The sequence below is a fragment of the Drosophila elegans genome, unplaced genomic scaffold, assembly GCF_018152505.1.
Source record: "Drosophila elegans isolate 14027-0461.03 unplaced genomic scaffold, ASM1815250v1 contig_208, whole genome shotgun sequence".
NCBI lineage: Eukaryota > Metazoa > Arthropoda > Insecta > Diptera > Drosophilidae > Drosophila > Drosophila elegans.
The window spans coordinates 16270464-16286989 of NW_024545578.1; the positions used below are offsets into that span (position 1 = coordinate 16270464).

Below are 16526 nucleotides of genomic sequence, written 5' to 3' on the forward strand. Positions count from 1 at the left end.
CTGCGAAAAATATTCAATTTCCATTGCTTTGCTACAACTTTTTTTTCGAATTGTTAATTAAAATAAAACTAAGAGCCAAATTGGAAGTCAAACTACTTATGAACTTATATTTTGGTGATTTCTTTGTAAAAAATAAATTCGAGTGCTCACCCAGTGCCGATCAGTGGTTTTCCGTTGCGCTCCCAGCGAAAACTGACCGGCAGGTCGCCCTCGAGGATCTGGCAGGATATGGCCGCACGCATCCCCTCGCGGAGCATGTTCGTCATGGCCTGAATGGGCATAATTTTCGGAGGCACTGCAATCGGAAGGAAGCCATTAAACATAAAACTCATGCCGTAAACCGAAAACATTCCGCGGGCAAAACGTTGAGTGTCGCGAAACCGGCTAACAATTGCCATGGCAGTTGGCTTGAGCATAAAACCCAGTGAGCCCGATTATCAAGGATGGGTGGAGATGGGGGCGTTAGTGGTAGTGGCAATTGTGGGCGTGGCCCTCGCATCAATGCAGCTGCGGCTTAGCAACAGCTGCCGAGTGAATTATTATGAAGAGTGAGAAGGAGGCGGATGACGAGGCGGAGTTGCCGCAGACAGAACACAAAAGTCAATGACTTCATTGTGGGTCTGCCCGGCCCCACTAGCCGCCCACTATCCGCCCACTATCCGCCCACTAGCCACCTCTTCCCAACCACCCACAACCGCCTGCATGTGCATTAACTGGGAAAATAGTTGCTGTTGCTGTTGCGGCTGCATAGTTTCGTTCGCCACTCTAATTGGAATAGTTTCATTGTAGCAGCTGCAGCGGCTTTTTGCAGCTTCGACTTCTAACACCACTTCTACTTCCCCTTCCACTACCACTACCACTTCTAATTTTAAATATTGGCAAATACACTCACCCAGCACTTGGATCTCCACGTTGCGCCGCGATGTTTGCTTCTGTTTGTTTTGGGCCATGCACGTGTACGTTCCCGCATCCTCGAGGCGCTGCAGTTGCTCGATAATTAAGGTGCCATTGTTGTAGGCACGCTGCCTGCGATTTATGGGCAGCGTTTGGCCATCTTTTATTTTTCACCGACCACCCCCCCAAATGAAGAAAAAAGCGGAAGAAATGGGGGGAAAAAAACGAGAAAGCGGAAGGAGGTTGGCAATTAATTTGGCTGCTCTCACATAAAACAAAGTTATGCGATTTATGACTGGCCATGTAGCATTTGGTGTGGTGCCTGCACTTTTGTTTTGGCCAGCTTAATTTATTTGCATACACTAGCTGAGGAGGAGGACAACTTTTTTTAAAGAGCTTTTTGATGAAGAAATGAGCATAGTAAAGGTAGATTTATTGCAACATCTGGGGGCAATACATAAATGTTTTTGGATTTATTTCTATCAATTTCTATATTCTCAGAACAGTTGTCTTTCTTTGATATCCGATAAACATTAAATTTTATTTACTTAAAGAAAATGAACTTAGCAGCATCATATTGATTTCTTCACATATTTCAATACTTATCCGTCTCAAATAAGAGCTCGAAAGTGCATTTCCGACTCCGGGCCTTATGGTCATTATATTTATTTTTATCCACATTCACCATGATAAACACGAATGCATGTTGACAAGCCCGCATGCAAACGCCCAAAGATAATAATTATTAATCATAAAAAACGCGAATATTCGAATTTAAATTTCGCTTCAGTCCGAAGGAAAACAGTTTCGAAAAAACCGCGTTTATTTTGTAGTTTTAATAATTTTCACTGATATGCGCAATAACAAACATACCATTTTTAATAACAAACAACTGGCCAAAAGGCAAATAAGCATACAGCGAAATATCAAAATGACCAAAAAATAAATCAAATATACATATATTGCGCACATCGCAGAGCATCACATATCCGAATGGGCACAAAGATATATTTATGTTTGGCTCACCTCGTTCCCAGTGAATTTTATCGATGGGGTAACCAGCCACGGGACATTTAACAATCAAATCAGAGCCAGAAATTCCTGTTATTTTTGGCATTTCGCGTATGTAAGGCAATCCATAGATGTTCACTTTGGCGCTGTGCGAGACTCTGGAAATAAAACATTGGCAGACGTTTAGTTTTGGTACGGAGATGTGTTCGTGAAGGGGCAACAAATATATATGTTTTTGAGAATATTGGAATTTATTCGGTTGAATATTTTATCTCCTGGAAGTAATGGATTTGATATGCCTTTAGGTTATGTTATTTATGTTATTTTAATATTTTATAAATCAAACAATAATATTAGTTTTGCCAGTAAAGTAGTTCTTAAATTTGTCTACTTTCCGTTTTATAAAGAATTTAAAAAATTGAACACTTTGCCCTGCCATTCTTATTTATTTTATACTTTAAAAATATTTAGTTCGACCAATGAGAGTGTTCTTGATTTTTAAACAGCTTTCCGTTTTATTTTTTATAATGGTTTACACATTGATTATATAGCTCTGTTATCCTCTAGATTTATTTTAAATACTCGTGCCTGGCCTGTTCAGCTTTTCCATCTCTAGAAGTGAGTTGCCTCGGCTGGCTCAGCAAATTGTTTGGATTTTATGCCATTCCCCTGCCTACCAAACAATGCCCGGCCATTGTGTCCCGCAGCCTTATATATTTTTTTTTTGCTATGCTACAAATAAATTTATGATTTAGCATGGAAATGCTTTTTATGCCCCCAGCCGAGCCAATCCAACATAACCAGCCTCTCTAACCTATCCAACCTATCGAGACCATTCAGGCGATTCACCCTCATAGGAAAGGGCTCACCGAGTGTGGTTTATTTATGGAACTGCGGCTACTCACTTGCCAATTGCATTCTGGGCCGTGCAGGTGTACTCTCCGCCGTCCTCCTCCTTGACGTTGGATATATTCACGTGGCTGATGACATCGTCGTGGATGGTAACATATTGACCCACTAAAAAGCGCGAGCTGTCTGGTATCTGAAGAGGGGAATTCGTTATCAGAGTGGTCCAATTAGCAAAGCTCTTCTCGCAGGCTCGAGGTGAATTGAAAAATTCATGTAAATCGAATTGATTGAAATTGCATAAAATTTGCAGTGCACCGAAAAGTGGAAGTGCGGAAGTGGGACTCTCGGAAGGAAAATGAAAATTTATGCAAATAAACGAAACAAATCCTTGAAAATATGGCCAGGCAAAAAAAGGCAACAGAGGAGAAATTCCTGAAACGAAAAAACTCAAGTGGAGGAGCACAGAGTAAAGCCAAGCAAAAGATGGGCATCCCAAGTATGCACTAGAGCTGGCTCACAAGGATTTGGATTGGGTGGGTTTTAGTGTGTGTTGTTTTTTTTCTGTGAATTGGGCAAAGGAAAAATTCGGTTTCTAAAATATTTATGTATATTCCAGAAGATGAAGATGAATGTTTCTGTTATAACAGTTACTGGGACAAATATCTGGGCATTATATCAGAGTTTGTAATGGCGGTTTAGCTGCCAGCAACTGCTTGGCGGAAACGGAAGTACTGCCTGCATTTCCGTCTTGAGCTCAGGCGAAGTTTGGTGGCTAAACTCACCGGAAATCCGTCCAGGGACCATGTAAATTGAGGCAGTGGATTTCCGGTGGCGACGCACTTCAATGATACCGTGGGTCCCGGCTGCAGCGTCTGCTCCGAAAACCAATAAAGCAGTTCCGGCGAGGCATCTGAAATGAACATTAAATGAGGGAAGTTGGGGGGGCTTTAGTTTTGAAACTTTGCTCAAATGAGGAGCCTTCTGTGGGAAGGATGTGTGTCTGTCTGTGAGGCTTTCATTAGTGCCTGTTGAAAAGGCTCTGCCAGACATGTGCTGTGGTGTTTGAGCTTGTGTCTTTTCCTCCTCCTTTAACTTTACTTTTTTGATTGCAGAAAGATGATGATTGCATCGATGGCTTGCTTCTTAATTATGCACATGAATGAGTTGCCTTTTGAATGGGTGTGGAAATCTTCATTAAAATATCATTCAAAGGAACTTCAATACTTTGAACGAAGCAAAAAAAACATATTTGTAGTGAAGTCTGATTTGATTTGCGTTTTGAAAGCAACAAGCTGAGGTTTCAACATGTTGACTATAATTCAAAGAACTTGTAAATATAAGGAAATGCCTGAGCAATCAAAGGTTCTTTTAAATCATTTGAATGATGAGTCCATACCAATTTACCATATAAGCACTAACAATTTTAAAAGTTTGAAGTTACATTTATTTTTCAGGCAAACATATGATTCTGTTTTTTTTATACCCAAATAAGCTATTTTAAGTGTTATTACTAATTACTTTTTTTTGCAACCCTGAAAAGATTAACGAAACTTCAGATAAGGAAATTCCCACCTCTTTTTAAACATTTCTGTAGCTTAAACTAGATTTGCACTTTTCTTTGGGCAGCCATTTGCTCAGCCTTTATTGCTTTTCCTTGCGTATTGCTTATGTTGGGCCAAGGAAAACGGAAAATGCATTTGACAAGCGAGCAAATGCTATCCAGCTGATGGAAATTGTATCAATTTCCTCTGGTGCAGTGGCAGGATTTTTCGGCTCTGGCATTCCCAGTTATAAGCTGCCATATTTATTTGCGCTGGCACACACTACACGAGACGTACAAACACGAGTACACGAATACAGTTGCAGCGTTGACACAATTGCTGCCATATCCGGCCGCTTAATGGCGCATTTCTCGGTGGCTGGGGGGCTTGGGGTGGTTGTTCGGGGGGCTGGGCTTTTAACACCGTAAGGCAAAAAGAGAGGGGATTCTACTTCCTCTTTTCCCTGCTCCATTGTGCAAAGCATGCCAATAATATATCGAAATCAATTTCCGCTTGCGCCTAAAAGCAAATCACAAAATGTTGCCAAAGCGACAAAGCGCAAATGTGTCTACTCAGATGTTTATACGGGATGCAATAACGAGATAACACAGATGGAAATTTGACAAAAAAGATTATTCTTCCAAAAGGAAGTGTACAATCTGGGGTATTTTGTGGCCTTTAAGATATGAATTGTGAGAGATTTTACATTTGTTCTTCTTATTTACTATAAAATATAATTACTATATAGTATATAAGATAAGGATTCTAAACGGTAAAATAGCTACCGAACCTTACAAAATAAATTAAAGTTGTTTTGTTCGTCGGTATTTCATCAGAAATATTACTTAAGACAGAACACACACAATACCATTCATATAAGTGCCACACCGTAATTCGCATGATCCCGGATTAGAATTAATCGTATTTGGGTCACGCATAAACCACTCCAAGCAGACTAATTTATCCTGCTCCGGTTTCGCATGTGTTTGTGTGGCCCTAAGCCAGCTAAGCGATACAATGTGTACCCCCTATCCAAAATCCCGGTTTCCCTGCCCCTAATACGTGCTATGCCCCACTGTTTAGTGTCTGCGGCTAGATTTTTAGTGCTGGTAATAAAATTAAGTCGTCGTCGCTGCGTTTTATGGGCAGCCCCTCATTGTTGTTGCTCCGCTGTGATTTGTTGGCGTGCTTGTTGTTGTTTTTGTTGTTGGTGAAAAATGTTAGCAATTTGCTAAATTAGAAAATAATGAAATGCAATTATGACAAACATTTATTTGTGCGGTCTGCGGTCGTCATTCGCCGGCTTCGAGTCGGAAATTACGCTTTTGATTGAGATGAGATGTTTTGGGGGTTTGAGTGGTGTATGCTGTGTGGTGTGTGTGCGAGGGCGTGGGCGGTCATAAGTGGTTATTAATGGCCATAACGATGGATGGCCAATTTATTAGCCCCAGTGGGCGGGCGAGGTCATTACTTACCGCCCAACTGCAGCTCGGCGGTGGACTGGATCTGCTCCCATTCGTTGGACACGAAGCACTGGTACATGCCGGGGTCCTCTTTTTGCACTTTCTTGATAATCAGTCGCGGCGGATCGGTAAGTATCTGTATGTAAAGATTTAGATTTTTGTAAATTAAAATTAAAATATAAAATTTTAGATTCCATGGTTTATTTGTTGAAAGTTTCAAACCACCGTTTTTTTTTTAATAAAAGGACAAAAATGTCTGAACTTAAAATATATAACATTTGTGGAAAAAACATTTTTTAATTTTATTATAATAACAAAAATTTAGAAAGGAACAACAAGATTTTCCACCTTCAAATAAACATGATGTTAATCATAATTCTATCATCTCCGACTAAAATGAGTTATTGAGTATCTACTCACCTCAACGCGATTGTCCCTGAGGATGGGTTTGCCGTCGTGCAGCCAGTTGACATCGTGGACCGGATGGCCCGAGACAATGCATTGGAATTGCGCATCCTTATCGACATCGACCGTCTGCACCTGTGGCTGCAGGTGTGCCGTCAAAGGAGCTGTGTTGGCCAAGGGGATGGTGGTGTTTTTAGTACCCATTTTTCTGTCTGTGTCGCCGGTAGAGCACACACTGAGGCCCAAACCCAGACCCACTCACCTGTCACCGTTAGCGACACTTGGATGGTCTCCTCGCCCGCCGTATTGTTCACCCAGCACAAATATTTTCCACTATCCTCGAGACGTGCCTGCAATGGACGAAATCAATTGGCAATCAGCAGGGTTTCCCATCCCCTTCACCCCCTCTATGTCTTTCTGACTACGCCCTTTAAGGGTGCATGGAAAAATTTTTTAGCATTTTTACATATCAAAGAGATATTGAACATTTTTTCAGTTCTATGCTTTTATGTAATTAAAACAATTGTTTTTAATATATTTACTAATTTTGCAATTGTTTAAGTTATAAAATAAACATTTTCAAATTTATAAATTTATTTAATATTTTTTTAAAATCTACAAATTTTTGTATGCAGTGTAGCTACGCACCTTGGTGATTTTGAGGAGCCCCGCGGATACGATTGTGATGCGTTCGCTGAGCTGCAGCGGCAGCAGTTGCTCGTTCTCCTCCTTGAACCACCTGGAAAAAGCGGGAAAAAATATGACAGGGAGATGAAACGCCGCCCAAACAAAGGACCAAAGGCAAAGACAAACAAGGCGCATGGGACTCGGAAATCGAAAATCGGGAAATCCATTTCCGCTTTGTTTGCCCAAGATTTTGACGGTTGAGTGCGAGTGGTGCGAGCGGGCTTTAAACAAATTGAAACGACGATTGAATTATCAATAATTTCGCTCCGCTCCGCTCGGTTTATTTCTGTCTTTTTTTGCACGTTTCTTTTGATTGCTGGCTTGTTGTACAGGTCGAGGTCCACATGCCAGATGAAATATATTTCAATAGTTCGTAAAAATAATTGCACTTAAGTGGGCATAACGAGGGGAAGTATGCGGTGTGGGATTTATTCATATATGCATATGCACTGCCTTATTAAACGGGTATTTATGCTCGGATTCCCGATGTGCCGGGCATATGTGATGTTTTGTTTGCTTTTTTACAGAGATTTATGGAAACTGCAGCGAAAATAAACTAAACATTTAAACTTCAGTTCTGTTTTATGATGTTTTACATAACTTTGATTTATAAAAAATACTTTGCATTTCATTAATGTATCAGTATTTTTTATGAGATGAATATAATATCCTTTGTATACTTTTTTTCATTTTGTTTTGTAGTTATCTTTTTCATAAAGGGTATTTCAAGTATCTGTGCAAGCATTTCTCAACCAGAAGAAATCACTGAAACACTGGTTGTATATGAAGGTGGAAAATATCTCAAATGCGTAAATCAACAGAGATTTTTCATTTTTATCTGCTGCGCGTGTCATAATCTGTTTGATGCCTGCCCACCCTGCTGCATATTTTCAAGGCACACACATGCAATTGGATTTTTTCCCATAAAAGTTATTGATTTTAATTTGGTTTTAATTGCACTTGAGTGCATTTCTCGTCTTTTGAGGGCGTTGCAAAGGCATGCCCATTGCCCCCGGCATGGCATTTCTTAATTAAAATCATGGAAAATGCCGAGCATGCGATGGGGATGGGATGTTGGCGATTTCTCTGGCCGATGACTCTGGGACTCAGAGCTATTTGCATATGAAATGCTGTTAAATTGGAAATATGGTCAGTGATTATCAACAACTGCATCAATATGGCACCGGGAGCTGAATGGAATCGAAAGCAGGAATACACACAAAAGCACAAAGGAATTGCCAGCGAAACAAAGGCGTCACTCGCCCGAAACTATGCAATGAAAAGAGATTTCGAATAGGAGCCAGCGAAAAACGAAAAACACCCGAAAACACAGAAGACTGCCAGGCAGTGAGCAGCAACATGGCCAACTATTTTCGCATTTATGAGCCAGGACCTCCAGGTCGGAAAACAATGCAGCGGCAGCAAACAAAACTCGTCGCCGCCCCCGCGATTCCTTGCAGATCCTTGGATTTCCTCCTCTCTGCATTCGGCACAGCGGGAGACATCAAATGAAAGGCACTCGCGATGTGGCACATCCTGGGCGCATTTTTTATGCATGCACCTCGAAGGACAAAGGACGAAGAGAAGAATAGAGGACAGCCATGAACCGTGAGCTGCCAGCTACAATGGCATATTACATGGCATCCTGCTCGGACGAGGCTGGGGGGGATCTTCCCCATGCATGTTTTAGTGCCCAAAAATCGCCATGATGAGCCAAGTGCCAAAGTGGCCATCCATATACGGACGACAGTCCCTTGCCTTATCTTCGGAGTGCTAAAAACTTGAGCGACATTTCAGAAAGCAATTTGCCATTTTCGGTCATAAACGCTGCTCGGCTTTTGATTGATTTGTGTCCCTGTCAGGGAATCCAATCCCCCGGCTCGCGTCAAGACAAACGCCTCCAAGTGTGGCCCAATAAACAACTTTGATGTACGTAGGCGCGCTCCAATGCTGGCAGCTGTTAACCGCTCTCCAAAACGGCCGTAAGCATAAATTCCCGGACGAAACAAAAAAAGTGCCCAAAAGTTGCCAGTAAGCTACGTATGCCATAAAGTTGGCCAAGACTTTAAGTGAGCTGGCTTTAAGAACATTGACTGTAAAAGTTTATTGGCTAACTTTCGTAAGCTGTTTTAATTTTTTAAAACTGTAAGTGTGCTTGCTTTTGACTTTAAAGTTTCTTGTTTTAATTTTTAACAATTATAAGTTAGCTGGCATTAAAAAAATTTACTTTAAGGACAACCTTTTAAATTTAAAAATATTGTATTATAATCTTTCTTAACCGTCTAAAACTTTATTTACTTTATAGAACTAAAATATTTTTAAAAACTTCTAACCACTACTAATTAAAAACTTCCGTCACAATGTTTGGTCTTAAAAACTGGTTTATAATTTTTCGTTGCCTCTGTCTAAAAACATTTGGTAGTCTTTACATATTTTGGGAGATTTCATTCATTGCTAAATTCGATGTTATATTTGTTTGGTCAATGCTTTCCAACCATAAAGTAACTACACACCGAAACAATACACAATAGTTATTATAAATTTAGTTCCCAATGGTAATTTAAAACCACTGATTTTTATTTTCATCGGCTTCTGAAACCTGACTTTATATTTATAAGGCTGAGTTATTCATATACTTACTATAAATATCTTTTAAACCTGTTGATATGCCTATTAGGTCTCTTCCCAGCTGGCTAATCATAGGCTTATTTATTATTATCCATTCAAACCCAAGGATGACCTCCTCTGCTCCCATGAGAATCGTGTAGAAAGGCTCTGCCGGATTCGGCCTAACCCCGAATTCGACCCACACAGGTCGGCCCGTAGGGAATTCCCCTGCTGCCGAGCGCTCCACATTTTGACAATTTGGCTGACATTTTTATTATGATTTTTTCTGACATCGCGGGCCGCAACATTTTTTCGCTTTTCGGTTCGTTTTGCCGCCTTTTTGTTGTATTTGCCAAGAGCGTTAAATATTTCACATTGTCATAAAGTGCGCGCCAACTGCGGCTGCGGGTTGAATACCGCCGAACCCACTGAGAGCCGCAGCTGTGTGTCCTGTGTCCTGCGTCCCGATGCCCCAATGCCCCGATGCCCCGATGCCCCGTGTCCTGTGACACGGCCACGTGTGCCAAGTGCTCCCTGTTCTTGTTGATTTTTTCGCGTTTTTTGCGTTTTTACGCGTGGTTGTTGTGTTTCACTCACCGATATGTTGGCACCGGATGTCCTTGAGCTATGCACGGCAACGTTGTTTGACCATTAAGGACAACATGCCGCATCGAATGCTTCTCCACGTTGATGCGCGGCTGTACCATGCCCTTGGGCTCTGTTACAATAATGCGGCCGGGATATGTGGAAATTTGTATTTCACCTGGGGAGCAGAGAGAAGAGAGTGAAAACGCTGGAAAATATGCGAAAAAAATTGCTCAAGTGATGGCAGCTGACAGTGGCCCCGTGGCATTTACTTAGATTTATAGCGCCGCAAAATTTATGGCATGTCCTGCGGTCCCTGCCGTACATGCCCACTTTATATATATTTTAATTAATTGAAAGTAAATGAAAGCAATCAACTTGATTGCTGGGAGCAGGTGGCTATCTCCCGTTTCCCCCCGTTCTGTTGTTAAACCCTCTTCATCATGATTTTTTTATGACTGGATAAATACCTTTATAAGAGATGCAGGCAGGTCACGCACAGCACCCAAATCGGGGAAAAACCATGGGAATCTATAACGAACTTTAGAGTGCGTATTATGCAGCCTAACTCAATTCTGCATCTTGATTATGGAGGCCATTGTTTGGCTCCAAAAGGCCCCGTTGTTTGGCCCCGTTCCATTGTGTTCGACCGTCGAGTTATTGTCCCAAATAAATGGATCTCTGGTATAAATTGTAATTACGTGAGCCGGTCCCAAAAACCAGGTGTATGCAGCCTGCATGCCGTGCCTGATAAATGAATTACCCATGACCGCTCTACATCCTCCAACCTCATTATACACTTTTAATGAGTGCAACTCGAGCTCGTTTTGGTGGCGGAATGTACGCACACACATTGCCAGGGCCAACTAATATGCAGATCATAATTTTCGCTTTTGGCCAAAACTCGAGCAAAACTTGCGGTTTTTGCGGCTCGATTCAATTTGATTAATTAAGCAAATAGCTGGTTGAATGTTTGGCTGGCTGGCTGGCAACCACAAATGACTCGAGGGCGGAAAACCCATAAAATGTAACCCATAATGTAACAGGAATAAATATAAATTCAGCTTTCAAGATGCAAACACAGAGAGAACTGTAAATAATCTCGGACAAACAAAACACACAGTCGTACACTCACTCACATTCGCATAAAGAAAAGATTGAAAACGAAAAGAATAAAAGGGGAAAAAAAGGTTGAAAGGAGTGAACTTTTATCGTATTGATTGATGATGTGAAATATGCGCACAAAGGCTAATAGAAATTCAGCTTAAGCGCATTTTCACACACAATAAACTTCAAATAAGGGAGAGAATTTATCTCGAAAAGATCTCACGTATTGACTGTCGACACACAACCAGAATCAGATGTACATATGCGATGTATACATATGCGAACGGAGGAGATTCCATTTTGGAGCAGAACTCCCCAGAGCTCAATGCCCTTAGCCTGGCGATTGAATGTCACGCATCATAAATTATGCACAAAACGACAAATTGACTTTGGCCAAGGAGGAAAAACTACAGCTTGTTTGCTGGGACTTAAGAAGAATACACAGAAAAAGGAGCAGACCAATCTTTCTATTGTGAATTTAATTTTTGTTTGCCATTTGCTGGCCATAAAAAACTATGTTACTTTAAGTACCAAACTTAGTAATTTATAGTTTGAGCTATTGGCATCCAGGCTTAAATATGTTGCATAGACTTAAAATCCATTTCCATGTTTACAAATTTCAAGGCTAAATGTCTTCTTAACATGTGCAGTAAAATATATCTTTAAAAAAAAAAACTGATATGTAAAATGTTGATGGATTTTTAAAATACAAAAATAATTAAATTTAAGCCCATAAAAATTGTAGGTTATATTATTACCTTACCAATATAGACTTTGGTAAGGCGTTTGTAAGATTCAAGAAAAATAAAAAGTTTTTGTTTATTTTGGGAGCTGGGTAAATTTAAACAACCCACGACCATAAGAGGCTTTGGTTGCAAAACTGAAGTATGCTGAACTTCCAGAATGTTTCTATAAGAAAAGACAGTTTAATTGTCGTGGTAAAGTCGGCACGCACAAAGTCGGCACTCCACAAAATGCCCTTCATTGGTTATTTATTCAACTTAATTATAGCTGCCACGCCCTTGAGCCAACAAACCGTACTGATCTGGAGTCCGATGTCCGGAGTCCAGAGTCCCGGAGTCCGGAGCAACTCATGCATTGCTCAGCTGGACGATTAAGCTGGCAATGCGATTATCACGTACCTGTCAGTCTATTTACAGTGCGGCATGTGTAGCTTTTGTACGCATCATTGGGCCCCGCATTATTTATGTACAATTCGCCGTTCGATAGCACCGTGTACTTGCCGCCGATGTCCGTGTTCGGATATAGGTGCATACCGGTGTCCTGCACCCAGGCGGTGACCATTACAAATTCCGACATGTAGCTGGGCACCTGTGATAATAAACAGTCGACGCCGACGTCGATGTCGCGGGGTGTGAGATAAGCAAATTTGATGAGCATTTTCCAGGGGCGGTTTTTGGGGTTTACGGGCTGTGGGTTTACGGTTTACGGGTAACGGGTCTCGGGTAACGGGTCTCGGGTAACGGGTTTCGGGTGAGTATGGAATAAATGTGATTTGCGGGCTAAGTGAATTTTGCGGTGCAGTGGCTACGGCTGCTTTGGCCACTTTCACTGGCCGCCCAGAAAGACAGGGCCAAATCCCGCTGACAGGAGCTAATGGATGTGGGATGTGCACTGCAAGAAATAAATACACGCTTACCTGACACTTTAGCACCGCCGTGTTGCCCGTCATCACGTATTCGTCGTGCACCTGCACCGCGTACTTCTGGTTGACGACTGTAACGAATTAAAAAGCATATTTTATGCAAATTGCTTTGGCTTTTTCGGGTTATCTAGCTGAGTGACTGAAATATTGCGTATACGCGGCGTGGCCAGCATTTGCGAGCATCCGTTGAGTTGAAGAACAAACCGAAACAATTATGTTTTACGAACCCTCTGGCCCCCCAGTTTGTTTTTATTAGCTTAAGGACCTCGCATTTGCTCTTGTATTGTGTTTTTTGTGTGAGTTTTAATTTTTAATGTGGCAGGACCACATAAAAAAAGGGATCCGCTTGGCTGCGACAGCCGAAATATGTGCCACATTAAGTTCAGCAGTCATCCCCCGGACAAAAAACCACCCGCTGCCCCAGCAAGTCCAACACATTGTGACACTTTACAAAAGTGTTGCCGTTTGTCAGCCAGACGAAGGTTGTTCCGTGGGCGGAAAAGGGGACGTGATGGGAGGCAGCGACAGGCGGCAGAGGCGGGTGACAAGGCCGTTAAAAAATTGGATTTAACAATTTGAGTTAAAGATTTTTTCGCTGTCCGTGTCCATGGCGCGAGCGCAGCGCGAAATTAAGAATGACAAGGATCCTAACCATGACAGAATTGTAGCAGCACAGTGGTCGGGGTGACAAAAATTAAAAAAAAAAAAAATAAAATAAATAAAAATTAAAATTCAATTTGCAAAAATCGCAATGTATGTAATGGTTTTGGCCTCAGAAAGTTTGATAAGACGTTTTAACGAAGACAAACGATTCTAGAGGTACACAAATATAATTTTTTAATAGTGAGACATGAACTATTATATATTTTAAGCAGATGGCATATTTTTTCTTTATCTTGCAAGGAAAGAAACAAATTTTCGAAAACATTATTGTTTTGTATTGCTGCGTTTTCTTCATATTTTCCGAAATGATGATAAATTGGATAGAAATTAAGTGAGGATATTTTAAAACATTTAATAGCTTTTTGGCTTCCAAATGATTGAATTTTCATTTTGGTCACTCTTCTATTTGCGAAGTGAGTAGCTTTTGAAAAAAAACATGAATACTAACAAATCGAATTCATACAAAAGATTATAATAAATTCCTAATATAAAATCAGTCAATATGTTGCAAGCCTTTAAAGCCACTGTGCGACTTGCCAAATGCTTTACATGAATTAAAAGCGTAGCTCAGGTCTAGTTGCTGCTGGCAGCTGAAAAATTAATTAAGACGGACAAAGGCGATTGCCAACTGGCGTGCGTAAAGTGCGTTCCAGTGTTGCTGGGCCCTCGTCGGGGATTCCCCTGCGAGGGCTAATCGTAAATAGATTAGGTCGTTGCCTAGCGGCATCCCGAACTTGGCCAAAATGAAACCGCTCGCAAATGCTGCTCACGCTTGGCTTTTTCTGCTCCGGCGTTTGTTTGCCAACTTTAATATGCTAAAATTGGATAAAAGTTTAATTTGAAAAGTTGTTGTTTTTGTTTGTTTTCTACCCAGATGCTGTTCCTGTTGTTGTTGTTGTTGTTGTTGTTGTTGTTGTTGTTGTTGCTGGCTTGCTGGTGCTATAACAGTGACTGAAAAAACTTTGTGACAACATTTTATTATAATTCCTCTGGCCGCGCTGTGTAGTTTAGTACAATTTTGTTTTTGTATCTTCATTATTTGTATTGCCAGACTCCCGAACAACCGACCAATTTTTTTGTGCACTTCCTTTTTCATTTTTTTGTTCTTTTTCGGTGTAGAGTTTTCTATTTTCAGCAACGGCAAAGTTTTTTCGCCTTTCATGTTGCATTTTGCATGGAAATTTCGCAACTGAAGGACAGGGGCGTCCAACAATGTTGTTTTGGGGGGTGTAGAATTGCAAAAGGAGGACGGGGGATAGGGGTGGAAGGGGGGGGGACAGACAGGACAGGAACAGGACAGCTGGGCAGGAAAGTAAGTATGAAAGCTAAGTTTATAGTCGCCGCACAAAGTAAGTGCAAAAAGAGAGCGCGGGCGACATTTGCTGCACTTGGATTTTATGCGGAAATTCATTTCCGTTTTGTTTTGTGTGTGGGAAAGTTTTTCCTGCGGAGAATTGGGTTTTTGGGCATTTTCGGGGGCTTTTGGGGTGTGGGAAATTTATGTTTATGATGTGCGTGCCGGAAAGATGCTTTTGGTATGCCAGTCTTCGCTGATTTGCAGTTATTGTGCGGACTTCGACAGTCCCGGGAATTTTTTTTTTTTTTGGTTGCCTCTCCGACTATTAAATTATCATTTGATGGTGCTCTGATTTCATAAACGGATTCCAATACGAAAAACCACTACGGAAAAACCTAAATGTTGTCATCTACAATTTCTTGAATTAATTTGGCAACTCGTTTTTGTCTTGCAGAAACAAAGCGCTTAATAAATTGTTGAGCTCATATTAGCAGAATATTTAATTATACTTGTTTACAAACATTTTTATTTTAAAATATAATTGACTAGCAATTTTATTACAAATTAATAAGATTTAATTTAGTGACTTTAATTCCGGGAGTGTTTGAAATTTTTATGTGCAAAAGCTTTGCTGTTTTTATCTTTTAAGCTACAAGTTGGACAGTGTGTAAAGTTTAACACGAAACTAATGTACAAATTTTCTAGATCACAGAATTTTCAAATCATTCAATTTGATTTGCTACTGAAAAACTAAATATGTTTTTGTTTGGCTTTCATATGAAATTATTAATAAATGCAGGCAAATCAGAAGCTAAACATCAACTCAATTTAGTTTAAAAAAGAAAAATTTTATTATTAGAATTGAAAGACGAAAAAAAAATGTATTGCGCTTTTTTCTGGACTTCTCTTTTCCAATTTGCATTTTCCACGCAAATGAGAAGTTTCGTATGCAAAACTCTCTGAACTCCGTATCCTGTTGCCGGTTAAAAAGGGGAATTAGGGGCGAACTTGGGTGGAGCATCCTCAACAATGTGCATTCAACTAATTAGAAACAAATTACGCAGGTTTCATACACAAGCAGCCAGCGGCAGTTGAGCAAACTTTTCTAGCTCAATCACAAACTTTGCGCAGAATCTTGCAAAGATGTGCCAAGGACTTTTCTATGTGCATTGGATAGGTATACGCTATACCTATGCATGGTCGTCTATCTAAGGGTGCCTGTGCGCTTTGTTTGATGAAATGCAAAAGTGCAGGAAAAGTCAGCGCTGAAAAGTCGTGGCTGCGGCAACTTTGTGGCTCCGAGCATCATTCATCACTGTCAGCAGAAGTTCTGCGGAGAAAAGTGGGTTGGGGTGATGTCCTGTGGCCTGACAAAACCAAATGCCAGCAATTGCGTTTAAGCTTGACTTGAATATATATGGGGGGAATTTGTCAAGGGTTTCTTGCTGCAAAGTTGCGCTAATTACGCGCACTTAGCCAAGTCCCTTCGAATTCCTGGCTGCCAAGTTCCAAGACCCCGCATCAAACTAAGCGCTGCCAATTAAAGACGGCGACTCCAACCAAAACGCTCACATTAGCAACAGAGTTACTGGCCAACAGAGATCGCAGATTCTGCGAGAACTTTTGCAAATTAGGCAAAACGTTTTGCTCCAAATCTACGCGCTGTCAAATTGTTCAAGCGGAAAGCTCTCGCCACGAAAATCGGGGGAAAAAACAATTTCTGGCGCACATAAAAACCAAGCGGAAACAAA

At 40.9% G+C, this 16526-nt stretch overlaps 1 protein-coding gene across 6 annotated transcripts in view; it reads right to left on the reverse strand.

The window, feature by feature from the left end:
- The window catches only part of LOC108147467 (Down syndrome cell adhesion molecule-like protein Dscam2), a 46987-nt gene that overhangs the window by 12705 nt on the left and 17756 nt on the right, over nucleotides 1–16526 (reverse strand). For all 6 annotated transcript variants that reach the window (XM_017274009.2, XM_017274008.2, XM_017274007.2 and 3 more), the window contains exons 6-17: nucleotides 12810–12886; nucleotides 12292–12481; nucleotides 10055–10220; nucleotides 6812–6902; nucleotides 6426–6513; nucleotides 6179–6327; nucleotides 5771–5894; nucleotides 3537–3664; nucleotides 2811–2947; nucleotides 1921–2063; nucleotides 893–1054; nucleotides 151–295 (exon numbers count right to left, since the gene is read on the reverse strand). In XM_017274009.2, the coding sequence (XP_017129498.1) occupies nucleotides 151–295; nucleotides 893–1054; nucleotides 1921–2063; nucleotides 2811–2947; nucleotides 3537–3664; nucleotides 5771–5894; nucleotides 6179–6327; nucleotides 6426–6513; nucleotides 6812–6902; nucleotides 10055–10220; nucleotides 12292–12481; nucleotides 12810–12886 (1600 nt within the window). The remainder of the gene's footprint in view (nucleotides 1–150; nucleotides 296–892; nucleotides 1055–1920; nucleotides 2064–2810; nucleotides 2948–3536; nucleotides 3665–5770; nucleotides 5895–6178; nucleotides 6328–6425; nucleotides 6514–6811; nucleotides 6903–10054; nucleotides 10221–12291; nucleotides 12482–12809; nucleotides 12887–16526) is intronic.